Below are 18047 nucleotides of genomic sequence, written 5' to 3'. Positions count from 1 at the left end.
ATTGACCTATTTAGTCGCTCACAACATATTTGTACCAATTATTTATTGAGGCACTATTAGATATTGGAGATACTTCATGAAAATTACAGAGCTTAGTGTAGCTATGTCTCTCTCTATATATATAAACATTGTAAACAAGTGAGAAAATGAGAATAGTCATATGTTGAGAATACTGTCAGTCCAAGCAAGGTGTGACAAAATGTGCTTTAGTAAGTCAGGAGATGTCACAAAAGAACTGAAATTTAGAAGTAAAGGGTTTCTAAGTGCAGAAAAGACTGATGGAATATCTAACTGGGGAAAAAAAAAAAGGATCATGATCAAAGCTACAATTACAGATAATTAGATTATTTTCATCTGCTCATAGGGCTGCATGGTAAGTTACAAGTGGGAGATTAGTTGGTAATTACCAAAGGGGATTAGATCATAGGGGTTTTCTATAAGAAGCCAGGAAATTTATCCTGGCTTTTATCCTAGAGATTTTATCCTCTAGCTACTGGAGAATAATCAAAGGATTGAAAGCAGAACAAGTTCAGATTTAAAAGAAATAGAAAAAGATTTCTTTCAGCTTGTAGGGATTATTAACTGAGAATGGGGTTATGGGAGTAGAGAGAATGAACATATTAGAAGCTTAAATAAGTAGTCTATAAGAGGTGACTGAGTCCTCAGTTAGGGTGGTGTAGACCAAGAAGATGAGGAAATAACATTTCAAAAATATTTTAGGAGAAGCACTATATGAAGGATGTGAAGGAAGATCTTCAAAGTTTTCTTTTAGGCAACAGGGTGAGTGGCAGCACCATTAAATGAAGTAAGCTAAGAAATATGGATAAAACAAAAAGCAACATACTTTTAAGAGGGAAAAGACAAATAATAATTTCATTTAGCATATGTTTGAATTTGAGAAGCCTTTAGATGAATGAAGTAGAGATATTTAGCAGACAAAGGAAAGGTGAATCTAGACTTTAGGACATATCTAGAAAGGAATTTGATACAGGATTTGACTGTTTAGGAAAATGTTGGAGAAAGAAGGAAATAAGATTTCAGGTAGAATATGGGGAATAGCACCATTTAAGTTACAGTTGGAGAAAATCTCTCAAAAGATTAAGTTTGGTCTAAGGGATAGGAGAAAAATTAATGAGTATAATGTTACAGGGAAGAGATCATTTCAAGAATAAAGAAGTATTCTGTAGTGTTGAAAGAGAAGTAAATAAAATCTGTACTCTCAGTATGGAAGACTCTTTAACTCCTGAGCAGCTATCAAGGTTCATCTAATACTTTTTTATCACTGAGAGACAAAGAGGAAATAGTTTTTCTGATGGTTACTCCAACTACCAATTAAATGAGAAAAAGTTTTCTATTAACTACAGTTATTAAGTTTCCTCTATTATGTTGACAAAATAACTTATAAAGAAAGTAACTTCCAAGAATATTTCTTGCTCTTAAAATTAGGACTCTGGTTCAACATAAATTTACATACCTACCACAAGCAAGAAATGTATAAAAAAGCATGTAAATATATAATACTTAACATAGTGCTAAACTAATTATGGCTTTTATTTTTTGTTGTTGTTGAGTCACTCTTCAGGTTAACAGAAAAGAGTAATTTATTTAATGAGATGTTCTGAGTATTTGGAACTCTGTGCACATTTTCTCACCCGTTTTTGGATTCAACAATATTCTCAACATGTGACTATTCTCACTTTTCTCATTCACTTGCAATAATTTGTATGTATGAACTGTTGGCCCTCTATATTTGTAGGGTTTTGCATCCATAGAGTCAACCAACCTTTGAATCGAAATTTATTCATTTATTGTACTAAACCATTTTATATAAAGGACTTAAGCATCCACAAATTTTGGTATCCAAGAGGTTCCTAGAACCAATCTTATGCAGATACTGAAGGCTGATTGTAATTCTAATATGAAAGAATTCATGTTGGAGAATAACTTTCAACAGATCTGTGACTTACTCAGAAACTTAAGATCAAGTGTTATACTAGGGCAATGTCTAGTAAGTGTCAACTTTAGCTTTGCATTCATATGCAAAATTAGTGAGTATGTATGATAGGAGCCAATTTTGTACAAGGATTGGATTACTTTTAGATTAGTTTTAAGCCATTTTAGAACAGGCCTTCAAGAATGAGGCTTTTCATTTTTTTAAAAAAAATTGTTTAGGATGAGTTCTCTGGTGCTCTGTATCTCTGATTTTCTTTTCCCTTCTTTCATAAAATAAGTCTAATTTTCTTTACAGAGTCCAAATATGGCTGTGTGCTTTTTAACCACTATGTCACATATGTGGTAAATGCTCAATTATATGCTTCAGAAGATATTACTAAAGTTGCTTCATGTTCCACTTTAAGAAATTTTTATGAAACATTTTGCTTTACTTAAGGAGTATATTCACATATTGTGCTTAGAAGTTGAAATATCCAGTAGATTACAGGTTAATATTAATAAAATCAGCTCCATAGCTTTATAAATATCACACTTAGAATTGGATATACTAAAATATACTTACTATTTTTTAATGAAGGGTAGAGTTATAACACTTGCTTCTATCAGAGGTTAAAGACAATGTAAAATATTTCCTGAGAAGAGTAATAATAGCCACAGAGATTTGTAGAACATGTATCTCATTATTTGGTCTGTTAGTTCACTGAAAACTATTTAATATATGAATTCATTTTAAAGGTGAACTAAAACACTTTTAGAGAAGGAAATGGCAACCAACACCAGTATTCTTGCCTGGAGAATCCCATGCAAGAAGAGCCTGGCAGACCATGGTCCACAGGGTCAGAGAGCATTTGACAAGACTGAAGTGACTAAGCACAAAACACTTTACTCTTGGCTACAGGTTCTACAACTTAAGGCTGATTGTTTCATCTTTAATGCTTAAGTGATTTTGGGGGGGGCTCCAAAATCACTGCAGATGGTGACTGCAGCCATGAAATCAAAAGACATTTACTCCTTGGAAGCAAAGCTGTGACCAACCTAGACAGCACATTAAAAAGCAGAGACATTACTTTGCCGACAAAGGTCTGTCTAGTCAAAGCCATGTTTTTTCCAGTAGTCATGAATGGATGTGAGAGTTGGACTATAAAGAAAGCTGAGCACAGAATAACTGATGCTTTTGAACTGTGGTGTTGGAGAAAACTCTTGAGAGTCCTTTGGACTGCAAGGAGATTGAACTAATCTATCCTAAAGGAAATCAGTCCTGAATATTCACTGGAAAGACTGATGCTAAAGCTGAAACTCCAATTCTTTGGCCACCTGATGCAAAAAACTGACTCATTGAAAAGACCCTGATGCTGGGAAAGATTGAAGGTGGGAGGGAAAGGGGATGACAGAGGATGGGATGGTTGGATGGCATCACCAACTCGATGGACATGAGTTTGAGTAAGCTCCAGGAGTTTGTGATGGGCAGAGAAGCCTGGAGTGCTGCAGTCCATGGGGTCACAAAGAGGTGGACAGGACTGAGCGACTGAACTGAACTGAGTATGTCAGTCTTCTTATCACCCGAACAAAAGGTATTATGCTCTGTACATCACTCACTTTCTTTATTAGCTTTTGGGAAAAATTTTAATGTGATATTTTCAGATTTAGTAATAATATAACAATTGGAATAAAATTTAAATAGTTGCATAAACATTGTAATAGTTCTGTTCTGAACTCCAACCTTGAATTTGAAATCTTAATACCTCAACTTTACATTTAGATGTTTCAGAATGAGCCATAAAAACAGCCTTCTTTGGCTGCTGAAATTGTGAAAAATGGATCAGTGAAACCTAAACTCTGAGGAAACATTTCTTGAACCACTAATGTAGATCTACACATTTAACACTATGTTCTTTTCAGATTTCAAGAAATAATATTACAATACAGATACAAAGAGGCAGTTGAGAAATCTATTAATGTGAAGATGTCCATAAGTTAAAATGGCAGTCATGAAAAGTAAAAAAAGAAAAATTAAATCTGGAAGCATATTCTTCTAAAAAGCCTTCTGACTAGAGCTTCCTTTTCATCAAAGAGAATCTTGTTTCAGTTTTGAGTGAAACGTTCTGTTGTTATTTCATCTTTAGTGACAAATTCACATAGCAAACACTTGAAATGTGTGTATATACAACTTATAATATTTCCCATTGTTTCATAGAAATCATTTAATACAAATAGGAAGATTTATTTGTCTAGGCCAATAGAGTCATAAGAGAAAGTGGGAAACTCATTTGGTAAAAAGCGTAGCTTTTATAATCACAATATTGAAAAAAAACAGTCATTTAAAAAAAAATATTAAGAGAAAGTGAAAGAGTATACAAAGAAAATCCAAAGTATGCTTTTGGTAATCTACCTTTTTGCCAAAATTAACTTATTCAGTTCAGTTCAGCTGCTCAGTCATGTCCGACTCTTTGCAATCCCATGGACTGCAGCATGCCAGGCTTCCAGGTCCATCACCAACTCCTGGAGCTTGCTCAAACTCCATATCATCTTCTGTCATCCCCTTCTCCTCCTGCCTTCAATCTTTCCCAGCATCAGGGTCTTTTCCAATGAGTCAGTTCCTCACATCAGGTGGCCAAAGTATTGAAGTTTCAGTTTCAGCATCAGTCTTTCCAATGAACAATCAGGACTGATTTCCTTTAGGATTGCTTGGCTTGATCTCCTTGCAGTCCAAGGGACTCTCAAGAGTCTTCTCCAACACCACAGTTCAAAAGCATCAATTCTTTGGCACTCAGCTTTCTTTATAGTCAAACTCTCACATCCATACATGACTACTGAAAAAACCATAGCTTTGACTAGATGAACCTTTGTTGGCCAAGTAATGTCTCTGCTTTTTAATGTGCTGTCTAGGTTGGTCACAGCTTTTCTTCCAAGGAGTAAGTGTCTTTTAATTTCATGGCTGCAATCACCATATGCAGTGATTTTGGAGCCCAGAAAAAATAGTCTCTCACTGTTTCCACTGTTTCCCCATCTATTTGCCATGAAGTGATGTCACCGGTTGCCATGATCTTAGTTTTTAGAATGTTGAGTTTTAAGCCAACTTTTTCACTCTTCTCTTCACTTTCTTTAAGAAGCTCTTTAGTTCTTCGCTTTCTGCCATAAGGGTGGTATCATCTGCCTATCTGAGGTTATTGATATTTTTTCCTGGCAGTCTTGATTCCAGCTTGTGCTTATCTAGCCTGGTATTTCACATGATGTACTCTGCATATAAGTTATATAAGCAGGATGGCAATTTACACCTTGAGATACTCCTTTCCCAACTTGGAACCAGTCTGTTGTTCCACGTCTGGTTCTAACTGGTGCTTCTTGACCTGCATACAGATTTCTCAGGAAGCAAGTAAGGTGGTCTGGTATTTCCATCTCTTGAAGAATTTTCCACAGTCTGTTGTGATCCACATAACCAAAGGCTTTGGCATAGTCAAAACATGGTCCACTAGAGAAGGGAATGGCAAACCACTTCAGTATTCTTGCCTTGAGAACTGCATGAACAGTGTACAAATTAACTTCTTAATGAAATTCACTAATATTCTTTTAGGCTGATATTCAAGTGCACATAGTGGCACGGCTGCTGCTGCTGCTGCTAAGTCGCTTCAGTCGTGTCCGACTCTGTGCGACCCCATAGACGGCAGCCCACCAGGCTCCCCCGTCCCTGAGATTCTCCAGGCAAGAACACTGGAGTGGGTTGCCATTTCCTTCTCCAATGCATGAAAGTAAAAAGTGAAAGTGAAGTCGCTCAGTCTTGTCCAACTCTTAGCGACCCCATGGACTGCAGCCTACCAGGCTCCTCCGTCCATGGGATTTTCCAGGCAAGAGTACTAGAGTGGGGATGTCCTCTTTTGCGTGTACTTGGGTGTTTGTTTGTAAATGCAGCGTCATGAAGATCAGTGATCAGCTTTTAGTAGAGAGGAGTTAGAGGACTGGGAGGGTTCTTCTGTTCTCTTTTCTGTCTGTCAAGAGGTTTCTGAAACATTTCCTGTGCCTGATTCTTAGGTCAAGAGTACAATTTTCTGAAGATGGAGCCTGCGGAAGTGAACTCACTCGGAGAAAGCTATGATTTTGACAGCATCATGCATTATGCTAGGAACACCTTCTCAAGGTTGGAGTCTCAGGTTATACCTCTTGACTTTTAATTCCTTTCCTCTGTGTGGCTCCTCACAAAGTAGGTTTAGCATAGAATTAGAACCACTTTTAAATATTGCTGCTGTAGAGTACAAAAAATACTTGCTTGGTATTTATAGCCAACACCAGGCATTTGAGATTTTATTTTATTTTTTTTACAGTTTTTTTTTTATTTTATTTTATTTTTAAACTTTACATAATTGTATTAGTTTTGCCAAACATCAAAATGAATCCACCACAGGTATACTTGTGCTCCCAATCCTGAACCCTCCTCCCTCCTCCCTCCCCATACCATCCCTCTGGGTCGTCCCAGTGCACCAGCCCCAAGCATCCAGTATCGTGCATCGAACCTGAACTGGCAACTCGTTTCATACATGATATTTTACATGTTTCAATGCCATTCTCCCAAATCTTCCCACCTTCTCCCTCTCCCACAGAGTCCATAAGACTGTTCTATACATCAGTGTCTCATTTGAGATTTTAAAAACACATTTCTTATCAAAATATATTCAAAGTAAAAATTTTAATGGTATGAATTATTTAATATTACTAATCATACAAAAGTTCAATTGAAATGATTATCAAACCAATAAGCATGTTAAACTGGCAAGCACTGTTAATAGAAATTAGGTATTTCAAATACAGAGCTCAGTTGTTGAATTGGAATGTTATATTCTTTCTGTGATTTGTGTTTTTTTTGTATATTTTCTGTTGCTCAAGTACTAATTATACTTGAAAATAGCTATAGTAAAATAATTATCAGAAAACATTTTAGAAAGATATTTTGCTTCATATAATTTAGAATTCTGCCATTTACTAACCTTAGAATTATTTTGTTAGTGACTGAATGCTAATTTTAAGAGTGTAATAAATTTGAGTTTTGATCTATTTCACTCTAAAGAAGTTATCATCAAGGCAATAGTTTCCAGGTAAGTAATATGAAACTGTTTAAGTCATCTCTTTTTTTCCCATTTTATACGCATTTTACACTTATATGTCCATTCCACTCATTCTTTTTTTATCATGATGTGCATTTCACAACTCATTAATGTTTATGTTTAAAGGCAATGTTTCAATCTGAAACACACATTTTCCCTTATTCTGTACTCCTTTTATGTCTTTTAAATGGTTGCTTTTCCATAAACCACAAGGTTCATGCAGTTTATCGCCCTCTATACCTACCTTGGTGTTGCATAACAGCTAACCTTGACATATCAGTTTTCTTATTGTTTCAAAATTTGGGTAGTCACTTTTCCTAAATAAATTTATATTCCTATAGTGAAAGAAACTGTATGTATCTGTGAGAAGAATTGATCCAATTCACATTTCTTTTTTCTGATTTTAAAGAAGATGATTATTAACTCATACATACAGTGAAATAAAAATTACAGGAGAGGAAATATTTGGCACAGTTCTCAGGCATTACCTTCAAAGTATTTGGAAGTTTTTTATTATAATAAAGAAATCTCAATATCAATGACAACCCATTCCAGTATACTTGCCTGGAGAATCCCATGGAAAAAGGAGCCTGGTGGGCTAGAGTCCATGGGGTCACAAAGAGTCAGATACAACTGAGTGACTAACACACACACACACTCACACACACACAATATCAAATGTACCATATTATCTATTTTTAAATGTATAATTTGATAGTATTAAGTTCATTCACATTGTTATGAAACAGATCTCCAGAAACTTTTCATCTTGCAAAGCTGAAACCCTATATCCATTCATTAAACTCTCCACTCCCCGCACCCCTACCCCAACCTCTGATAACCACTTTTCTACTTTCTGTTTCTATGAATTTGGCTAGTTTAGGTACCAAGTAAAATTACACAATATTTATCATTCTGTTACTGTTGTTTTTTTCCCACCTAGCATAAAATCCTTAAGGTTCATCTATGTTGTAGCATGCAGCAAAATTTCCTTCCATTTTAAGACTGAATAATATTCCATTGGATATATATTGACACTTTATTTATTCATTCATTTGTTCATGGATATCTGAGTTGCTTTCACCTCTTGGCTACTGTGAATAGTGCTACCATGAACATGTGTATGTGAATATCTCTTCAAGAGCCTGTTTTCCTTTCTTTTGGATATATACAGAGAAGTGAGATTGCTGGAATATATGGTAGTTCTATGACTGTTTTTTGAAGAACCTCAATCAATTTTTTCATAGATGCTGCACTATTTTGCAATCTATCAACAGTGTATAAGGGTTCCAATTTCTCCATATCCTCACCAACATGTTTTCTTTTCTATTTTTTCAAGTTTTGATAGTAGCCACCCTAATGGGTATGAAATCATGTCTCATTATGGTTTTGATTTGCATGATTAGTCATGTTGAGAATATTTTTCTATGCTTGACAATTTGTATATCATCTTTGAAAAAATATACATTCAAATCTTCTGCCTATTTTTTTCATCAGATTACTTCATTGTTCTGTTGTTGAGTTGTAGGATTTCTTTGTGTATTCTGGTCTCTTATCAGATATATATACATATATATAGTTGGATGGCATCACTGACTCAATGGACATGAGTTTGAATAAACTCCAGGAATTGGTGATGGACAGGGAAGCCTGGCGTGCTGCAGTCCATGCAATTGCAAAGAGTCAGACACAACTGAGTGACTGAACTGAACTGATGTATATATATGTTGGAAATATTTTATCTCCTCTTCACTCTTTTTATTGTTTGCTTTGCTATGCCCAAGCCTCTTAATTAAAAACACAACCCCACTTACCTATTTTTGCTTTTGTTTCCTATGCTTTGGGTATCATATCCAAGAAATCATTGCTATATTCACATTGCAACAAAAAGGATAAAATATCTAGGAATAAACCTACCTAAAGAGACAAAAGACCTATATGCAGAAAACAATAAGACACTAATGAAAGAAATCAAAGATGACACAAACAGGTGGAGAGATATACCATGTTTTTGGATTGGAAGAATCAATATTGTGAAAATGACTATACTACCCAAAGCAATCTACAGATTCAATGCAATCCTTATCAAGCTACCTTTAGTATATTACACAGAACTAGACCAAAAAATTTCACAATTTGTATGGAAACACAAAAGACCCCATATAGCCAGATCATTCTTGAGAAAGAAAAATGGAATCAACCTTCCCGACTTCAGAATATACTACAAAGCTATAGTCACCAAGATAATATGGTACTGGCACAAAAACAGAAATATAGAACGATGGAAAAGGTAGAAAGCCCAGAGACAAACCCACACAGCTATAGGCACTTTATCTTTGACAAAGGAGGCAAGAATATATGATGGAGAAAAGATAGTCTCTTCAATATGTGGTGCTGGGAAAACTGGACAGCTACATGTAAAAGAATGAAATTAGAACATTTCCTAACAAAAATAAACTCAAAATGGATTAAAGATCTAAATATAAAACCAAAATCTATAAAACTCTTAGAGGAAAACATAGGCAGAACACACTTTAACATAAATCACAGCAAGATCCTATCTGACCCACCTCCTAGAGTAATGGAAGTAAAAACAAAAATAAACAAATGAGACCTAATTAAGCTAAATGTTTTTCCACAGCAAAGGTAACTGTAAATAAGGTGAAAAGAAAATCCTCAATTAGAGAAAAAAATAGCAAATGAAACAACTGACAAATGATTAGTCTCTAAAATATGCAACCTATTCATGCAGCTCAAAACCAGAAAAACAAACAAACCAATCAAAAAGTTGACATTTCTCCAAAGAAGACATGCAGATGGCTAATAAACACATGAAAAGATGATGCTCAATATCCCTCATTATTAGAGAAATGCAAATCAGAACTAAATGAATTACCATCTCACACTGGTCAGAATAACCATCATTAAAAAAATCTACAAACAATAAATGTTAGAGAGGGTGTGGAGAAAAGGGAACTCTCTTGCACTGTGGGTGGGAATGTAAATTGATGCAGCCACTATGGAGAACCGCTCAGAGATTCCTTAAAAAAAAACTAGGAATAAGTCTACCATATGACCTAACAATCTCACTACTGGGCATACACTGAGGAAAAAATATTTGAAAAAGACACATGAATCCCAGTGGTCTTCACATTACTATTTGCAATAGGTAGGATATAGCTGCAACCTAGATGTCCATCTACAGATGAATGGATAAAGAAGCTGTGGTACAGTGGAATATTACTCACCTATAAAACTAGTGCATTTGAGTCAGATCTAATCAGATGGAGCCTCATTATAGAGCATATTATAATAATAGAGCTTATTATACAAAGTGAAGTAATGAAGTAAGTTAGAAAGACAAATATATATTAAAGCATATATATGTAATCTAGAAAGGATGATACTGATGAACCTATTTGCAGCACAGCAAGGGAGATGCAGACATAAAGAACAGATTGTAGAAACTGAGGGAAGGAGAGGGTGGCAAAATTGAGAAAATAGCTTTGAAATATATATATTACCATATGTAAAATAATGGGAATTTGCTTTATGACACACACAACTCAAATCTAATTCTCTGTGACAACCTAGAGGTGTAGGATGGGGTGGGAAGTGGGAGGGAGATTCAAGAATAGGTATGGCTAATTTATGTTGATATATGGCAGAAACCAACACAGTATCATAAAGTAAGTATCCTCCAATTAAAAATAAATTTAAAAAATGAATTTTAGATTTTGAAAAAAATATATACTTTTTCTAGGGAAAATTTGAATGCCACCACTAACTTTATACTTACCATATACATTTTTTAAATTATTTTATTTTAATGGGAGGCTAATTACTTTACAATATTGTGGTGGTTTTTGCCATACATTGACAAGAATCAGCCATGGGTGTACATGTGTCCCCCATCCTGAACCTTCCTCCCACCTCCCTCCCCATCCCATCCCTCAGGGTCATCCCAGTGCACCGGCTTATACAGAGTGAAGTAAGTCAGAAAGAAAAACACCAATACAGTATGTTAATGCATATATATGGAATTTAGAAAGGTGGTAATGATAACCTGCTGGGGTCCAGCCCCGGTGGATCCAGGGAATTCGAAGCGGGGACAGCCTCAGCGAAAATCAGGAAACAACTGCTTAATTAAACGTTTATTAAGGATATAAAGAGCGGTGAAATAAGGATAGCTCAGCGAAGAAATTAAGTGAAGAAAAGAGGCTGAATAAAATTCCAAAGCAGGGAATTTACGTCACCTACGAAGGCCGCAGGCGTCTTCCCGTTCTCCCGAAGGAGAAGGGACACTAAGGCCTCCCCGGTCAGATCTTAGAAGCCCAGGCAAAATTAGTAGGCTTAACGAGCTTCCCTGCCTCAGAGGAAAAGTTCAGCTAGAAGGTGAAAGAAAGAACGACATGGGGAGACCAAATTTCGGTGAACAAAAAAAAGGGCATACTTTATTTTCCAAAGTAGTTTTATACCTTAAGTTGTGCATAGAGGATAATGGGGGAAGGGGTAGAGTCATGTAAAGACAGCAGTTCCTGATCCTTATCGAAGCCAGGCTTTCAAACTTATCATATGCAAAAGTTTAGATGATTTATAGCATCTTCTGGCCAGGAGGCCTGTTAACATTTTAAGAAACTTATTTTTCTCTAAAGGTGATTATTCTAAAGTCAGGCGCCAGCCTCCAAAAAGCATTGGACAAAGCTGCATTCCTATAGGGCAAAGGTGAGGTGGGCTCAATCAAGAAAAGAATTAACTCAAGGGTCCAAGGTTACAAACATTGAGGCTACTACTTACATTTCTATACACCCATTATATCAATCAATACACTGCCAAGGACACAGTAGGTAAGGGATATGGAGACTTAGCAGCAAACATTGGCCCAACAAGTGAAAATCCCTTCACCAATACAATTTCTAATCAACCTTTTAACTACTCAAAGGAGTCTGTGTTTAGACAGTTTAGAACATCTCCTGCCTCTCACAGTTGGGAGGCTCTGAACAATTACATGTTGCCGGAAAAAACCTATTCAGGCAGGCTAGAGGACTTCCAAAGGAGTTTGTAGGTTGAAACACTGTCACACCCAGGAATTATTAACTGGAGCTGTAAGCTAACTCTCTTTTCAGAGAGAGGTAGTGGGGGACAGCCCCCCGTAAAGTCAGAGGTGTAGGTGAAAGCACAAAGCAGAAAGTACGCAGACTCTGGTTTTGGGGGTAGATGCTCGAGAATTTCCAGGGAGACTCCTGAGGCTTGATCCCGCCTTTGCGTATGCCAAGCCTCCTTCCTCAAGACCTTTGCCGGGGCGGAGCTCGCTCCCCGCAACAACCCTACGTGCAAGACATCAAAAAAGACAGAGGTGTAAAGAACAGACTTTTGGGCTCTGTGGGAGAAGGTAGGGAGGGATAATTTGAAAGAATAGCACTGAAACATGTATATTACCATATGTGAAATAGATCGCCAATCCAAGTTCATCATACACATTTAGCACACGATTTTTTTCTACTTTGATTAAAGTATTTTAAAAGATGGACACACAGTTTAAATCTAAACACTGATATATTTCTCCTTTGATTGGTTTGAGTTTGAAAGAAATCTATATTTGTAAGGCATATGTGTCTTAATTTGATGACTTATGTGTGACTTGTTTCTGATTTTTTTTTTCCAGGGGGATGTTTCTGGATACCATTCTCCCCTCACGTGATGATAATGGCATTCGTCCAGCAATTGGTCAGCGAACCCGCTTAAGCAAAGGAGATATTGCACAGGCAAGAAAGCTGTATAGATGTCCAGGTACTGCACCACCCAAACTCAGAAGCATAATTGAGTCTGATAGTGCTTTTCCAGATGAATGAGCCACAATTAACTCAGCTGTTTACTTGTCTCTTTTCATGCTCGTGAGTAACTGAGATGCTCAGTTCAAAATTACTAATCATAAAATGAAATAGAAGAGAACTCTGGAATACCCATTGGTATAATTAAAAACAAATTGCTAGAAATCAAATTTCAAAAGCAGGGATAGTAAGCTTTATTTCTTTTAATTTAATGAATAAAAAAGAAAAATATAGTTGTTATTAAATAGTTGCATGATTTCATAGTCAAATTATGAGTTTCCTTGCCAACATACCAAGAATATCCTTTATTTCAACTTCAGAATTCGATCCTGAATGATCTTTTATAGCAAGTACTGGTACTTTGGCCACCTCATGCGAAGAGTTGACTCATTGGAAAAGACTCTGATGCTGGGAGGGATTGGGGGCAGGAGGAGAAGGGGATGACGGAGGATGAGATGGCTGGATGGCATCACTGACTCGATGGACATGAGTCTGAGTGAATGAACTCCGGGAATTTGTGATGGACAGGGAGGCCTGGCGTGCTGCGATTCATGGGGTCGCAAAGAGTCGGATATGACTGAGCGACTGAACTGATCATTAACAGTATATAAATTTAAATTTCATTAGGTGGAATTTATAACTTCGTTGCCAAAAACAAAGTTCTAATCATGTTACTAGTGAACTACTAGTTTGTTTTTATGTTTGTTTACTAGTTTGTTAATATGTTTCCTATTAGATATGTTTGTGAAAAAAGATTAAAGACAGGTCTTAATAACAATGTTCCAAGGGATCACTAATGCCTTACTGGTCTAAGAAAGAAAAGATAAAGCAATTATACTCCAATGGAAAAAAAAAAAAAAAAAAAAGATTTTGCTTTCAAATTGGAACTTCTTCATATCCTAGTACCTCCTGTATATGCAACATGCTTTGAAATAGCCTATATCAAAGATACATGCTTAATTTTGCTTAACACAGCATTTTCATTTTTTTGTTGTTGTTATTTATGGGAAACTAATACCTGTGAAATTCAGTTGTTGTTCCAGATACTAATATCATAAATAGTAAAATAGTTCTAAAAGTTTTAGTTGTATGCTTTTCCAATAATTTATACAGACATTCAAGATAAGATAGGTAAATTAATCATTGAAGTTTACATAGATTCTCATGTTTAAATTTTATTTATATATATTTAATTATTGGAAAGTTATATTAATTAAGTTTACTGTGATTATCGGTACCAGTCTAGGAAACTTTCTGATTGGGTAGCTGATTCATTCACAAAATGTCATATTTGCTCATTGACATATAGAAATGTCCACGTGGGGCAGAGAATGGTCTTCATCTTCCCTTTATCCCAGTAGTCAGCAGTCTGCTGGTGAAAGAGGTACTCACTGGGATGTGTGAGTGGTGGTGTGTCTTTATAAATAAGTCATTTGTTCTCTTGGTCTCTCTTTTTTGGGGGCCCTTTTTTTCCTTGTGACTCCCATTTTCTAAATATATTCTCCATTTATTTGATCTAATTTTAAGATTACTTCCCTTTTTTTTTAATTTCTAAACTCCTGATACTGAGCTCTTCTAATATAGTTTCTGATCTTTATTTGCATTTTCTCTTAATATAGTTTTTCTATAGTCCCATAACCTTTTGGCTTATATTTCATACCTATACAACTGTCAACCCTAATATTCTCTTAGTAAATCTTCATCAATTAAATGTAAAGTAACATAATGAAATTAAGAAAAAATAAATATCTAAAAATAAAGAGGCTTTTGAAGATTAGAATCATTGTTATGTAAAAGTGTATGTGTAGTCACTCATAGATGTAGTCACAATAGATGTTTACAAATTTAAAAGTGGTGTTAAACATACAGTATATATACAGAATATCTGCATCTATTGGATGTATATCTGTGTAGAGGTTGTAGGGATGGAAGACCAGTTTCATTGTGCAGGGAATTTAAATACTGGCAATTTTTTAAACATTTGAACATTAAATTTATTTTTTAAATTAGTATGAGGTTCTTTTTAGTTACAGAAAATCTGTAATTCCTGATATAATTCTCTGAAATTTCAAAGAGAATATCACTTATATGTGTTTATATATAATTCTTGGCTCATATATGTTGCCAACATGCAAAAAAAAAATAGTCACTTTCTCATTTATTCATACAGACCCATTTGTTCATAAAACATTTCTTAGTTCAGTTGATGGTACTACACTCAGATTGTTCCAAGCCAAAACTGTGGAGGGCATTCTCTCTTCACCCCTTTTTCTGCCACACTTCCTACAACTAATCAGTCCTGCTGCCTTCTTGGTATCTATCTCACATTCTTGAAGTGAATCCCCTATCCTAGGGATCCTCACCTTTTGTCTGGATTACTACAGTGCTTCCTAATTAACCTCTTCCCTCTATTCTTACATCTCTTTAGTTCTCTGGCCATACTGCTGTTCAAGTGGCTCTTCAATATGCAGATCTTACTCTGCTTATTTCAGCATAAAGACTGGTTTCCTTTCCCCTGTCTCTTCCCCAGCCTCTTTGCTAGGTGTTTCACTTACAGCCTAGTTTCTCCCTTCTACTTCATCCAGCACCTGACACTACAGTGTGCTTACCTCCTGCTTCTTCCTCAATCCAGAAAACTCCTACTGACTCCTGGCCAAGTCCTAATTAATATTCAGGATTTAGCTTCTATGTAACCTCCTACTTAAAAACTAACTGATCTCCCAGGATTCCCATGGTAATAAATGCCCTATTTGCTCTGGCCTTCATGTCTTATTCCTAAAACCATCAATTCACTTGTCATTTCCCAATTAGAGTGTAATCTTTAGAACTGGAAGTAGACTTTTCCCTCAGGGTATTTTGTTGTTGTTTAGTCACTGTGTGTCCAAATCTTTGCAACCCAATGGACTGCAGTAACCAGGCTTCCCCATCTTTCACTATCTCCTGGAGTTTGCTCAAACTCGTGTCCATTGAGTCAGTGATGCTATCCAACCATCCCATTCCCTGTTGCCCCCTTCTCCCGTCCTCAATCTTTCCAGCATGAGTCTTTTCCAATGAGATGGCTGTTCGCATTAGGTGACCAAAATAATGGAGCTTCAGCTTCTGCATCAGTCCTTCTAATGAATATTCAGGATTGATTTCCTTTAGGATGGACTGGTTTGATCTCTTTGCAGTCCAAGGGACTCTCAAGAGTCTTCTTTAGCACCATCATTCAAAAACATCAATTCTTCAACTCTCGGCCTTCTTTCTGGCCGAACTCTCACATTTGTACAATACTACTGAAAAAACCATATCTTTGACTGTACAGACCTTTGTCAGCAAAATGATATCTCTGGTTTTTAATATGCTGTCTAGGTTTGTCATAGCTTTCCTTTCAAGGAGCAAGAATCTTTTAATTTCATGGCAGCAGTCACTGTTAGCAGTGATTTTGGAACCCAAGAAAATAAAATATGTCACTGCTTTCCCATTTTCCCCTTCTATTTGCCATGAAGTGATGGGACCAGATGCCATGAAAGTGAAAGTGAAAGTCACTCAGTCATGTCTGACTCTTTGTGACCCCATGTACAGTCCATGGAACTCTCCAGGCCAGAATACTGGAGTGGATACCCTTTTCCTTCTCAGGGTTTTTTCCCAACCCAGGGATCGAACCCAGGTCTCCCGCATTGCTGGAGGATTCTTTACCAGCTGATCCACAAGGGAAGCCCAAGAATACTGGGGTGGGTAGCCTATCCCTTCTCCAGTGGATCTTCCTGACCCAGGAATTGAGCCAGGTCAGTATACTGGATTGCAGGAGGACTCTTTACCAGCTGAGCCATCAGGGGAGCCCCAGGGGCCTCCCGAAGTTGCCATGATCTTAGTTTTTTTAATGATAAGTTTCAAGCCAGCTTTTTCACTCTCTTCTTTCACCCTAATCAAGAGGCTTTTTAGTTCCTCTTCACTTTTTACCAAAATCCCATGGACGGAGGAGCCTGGTGGGCTGCAGTCCATGGGGTCGCAAAGAGTCGGACACGACTGAACGACTTCCCTTTCACTTTTCACTTCCCTGCATTGGAGAAGGAAATGGCAACCCACTCCAGTGTTCTTGCCTGGAGAATCCCAGGGACGGGGGAGCCTGGTGGGCTGCCATCTATGGGGTCACACAGAGTTGGACACGACTGAAGCGACTTAGCAGCAGTAGCAGCAGCAGCATCTACATATCAATTAAATATTAATTAAGTGCTCAGTAAGTAGTTGCTGTATGAATGAAATAGTTGCTTTAATATGTGAAAGGTACTACACCAGATATTATGGCCAGGTAGAAGGAAGCACAGATTATGCACACAAATAGCCAATCATCTGTACAATTCTCCAGACAATGTTACTTGTCAAGGAAGTAAATCTCATCTGTAAAAGGATGCTAAAGCAGCTCTGAGAGGGGTACCTGAACTGAGCTGCACCATGGAATGAGGAAGACTTCTTGGAACTGGTATCGGACTTGGCTAGGGAGTTACTGTTGAAATATATTTTTAAATATTTCAGTAATTAATTTCACCATTATGGCTCAGATGACAGTATTTTATTTAACATTTCTTACCTTAAAATCATTTTAAATCTATATTTTATTTATTACATTTAGAAGTTTGAGAGAGCAATGGATGTATGAAGTTAACTAGGTAGTGCTAAGTTGTTTAGATATAGTTTTATTTCTTCCCCTACTCTATAGTTTATCAAGATTTTGAGGGAAGAGATTTATCTACTACAAGTTATTGTACTTTTTTTGAGTTAGTAACATTATAAAGATATTCTTTTAGAATATGGAAAAGTTATTCTCAATCTTTGATATCTGGTGGATATTATAGACATTTGCTACAAAAAATATCTGTAGATGGGAATACAAACAACTATAAATTTAATCATGTTATTATAACATATGATATGTAATAATTTCTCAGCCACACACAATCCAAGAAGCATTTATATAATTCAAAAACAATTTTCTATCTTGGAAGGTAAAGCACACATGAGAACGATCTGTTGCAAAAGTGAGACAGATCGTAAAATATTTAGGTTTACTTTTTATTATTAATAATTTTTAAATTTTGATGGAACACATATAACATATGTCCTATTAACAAAATTTTATTATACAGTACAGTGCTGTCAATTATGTACACACTGTTATACAGCAGATCTC

At 36.3% G+C, this 18047-nt stretch overlaps 1 protein-coding gene across 2 annotated transcripts in view; it reads left to right on the top strand.

The window, feature by feature from the left end:
* The window catches only part of TLL1 (tolloid like 1), a 324523-nt gene that overhangs the window by 184510 nt on the left and 121966 nt on the right, over window positions 1-18047 (top strand). For both annotated transcript variants that reach the window (XM_025268229.3, XM_025268228.3), the window contains 2 exons: window positions 5980-6085; window positions 12712-12836. In XM_025268229.3, the coding sequence (XP_025124014.3) occupies window positions 5980-6085; window positions 12712-12836 (231 nt within the window). The remainder of the gene's footprint in view (window positions 1-5979; window positions 6086-12711; window positions 12837-18047) is intronic.

This window comes from Bubalus bubalis, chromosome 17 (genome assembly GCF_019923935.1).
Source record: "Bubalus bubalis isolate 160015118507 breed Murrah chromosome 17, NDDB_SH_1, whole genome shotgun sequence".
In the NCBI taxonomy this organism is placed as follows: domain Eukaryota; kingdom Metazoa; phylum Chordata; class Mammalia; order Artiodactyla; family Bovidae; genus Bubalus; species Bubalus bubalis.
This window is presented reverse-complemented; position numbering and strand designations above follow the sequence as displayed.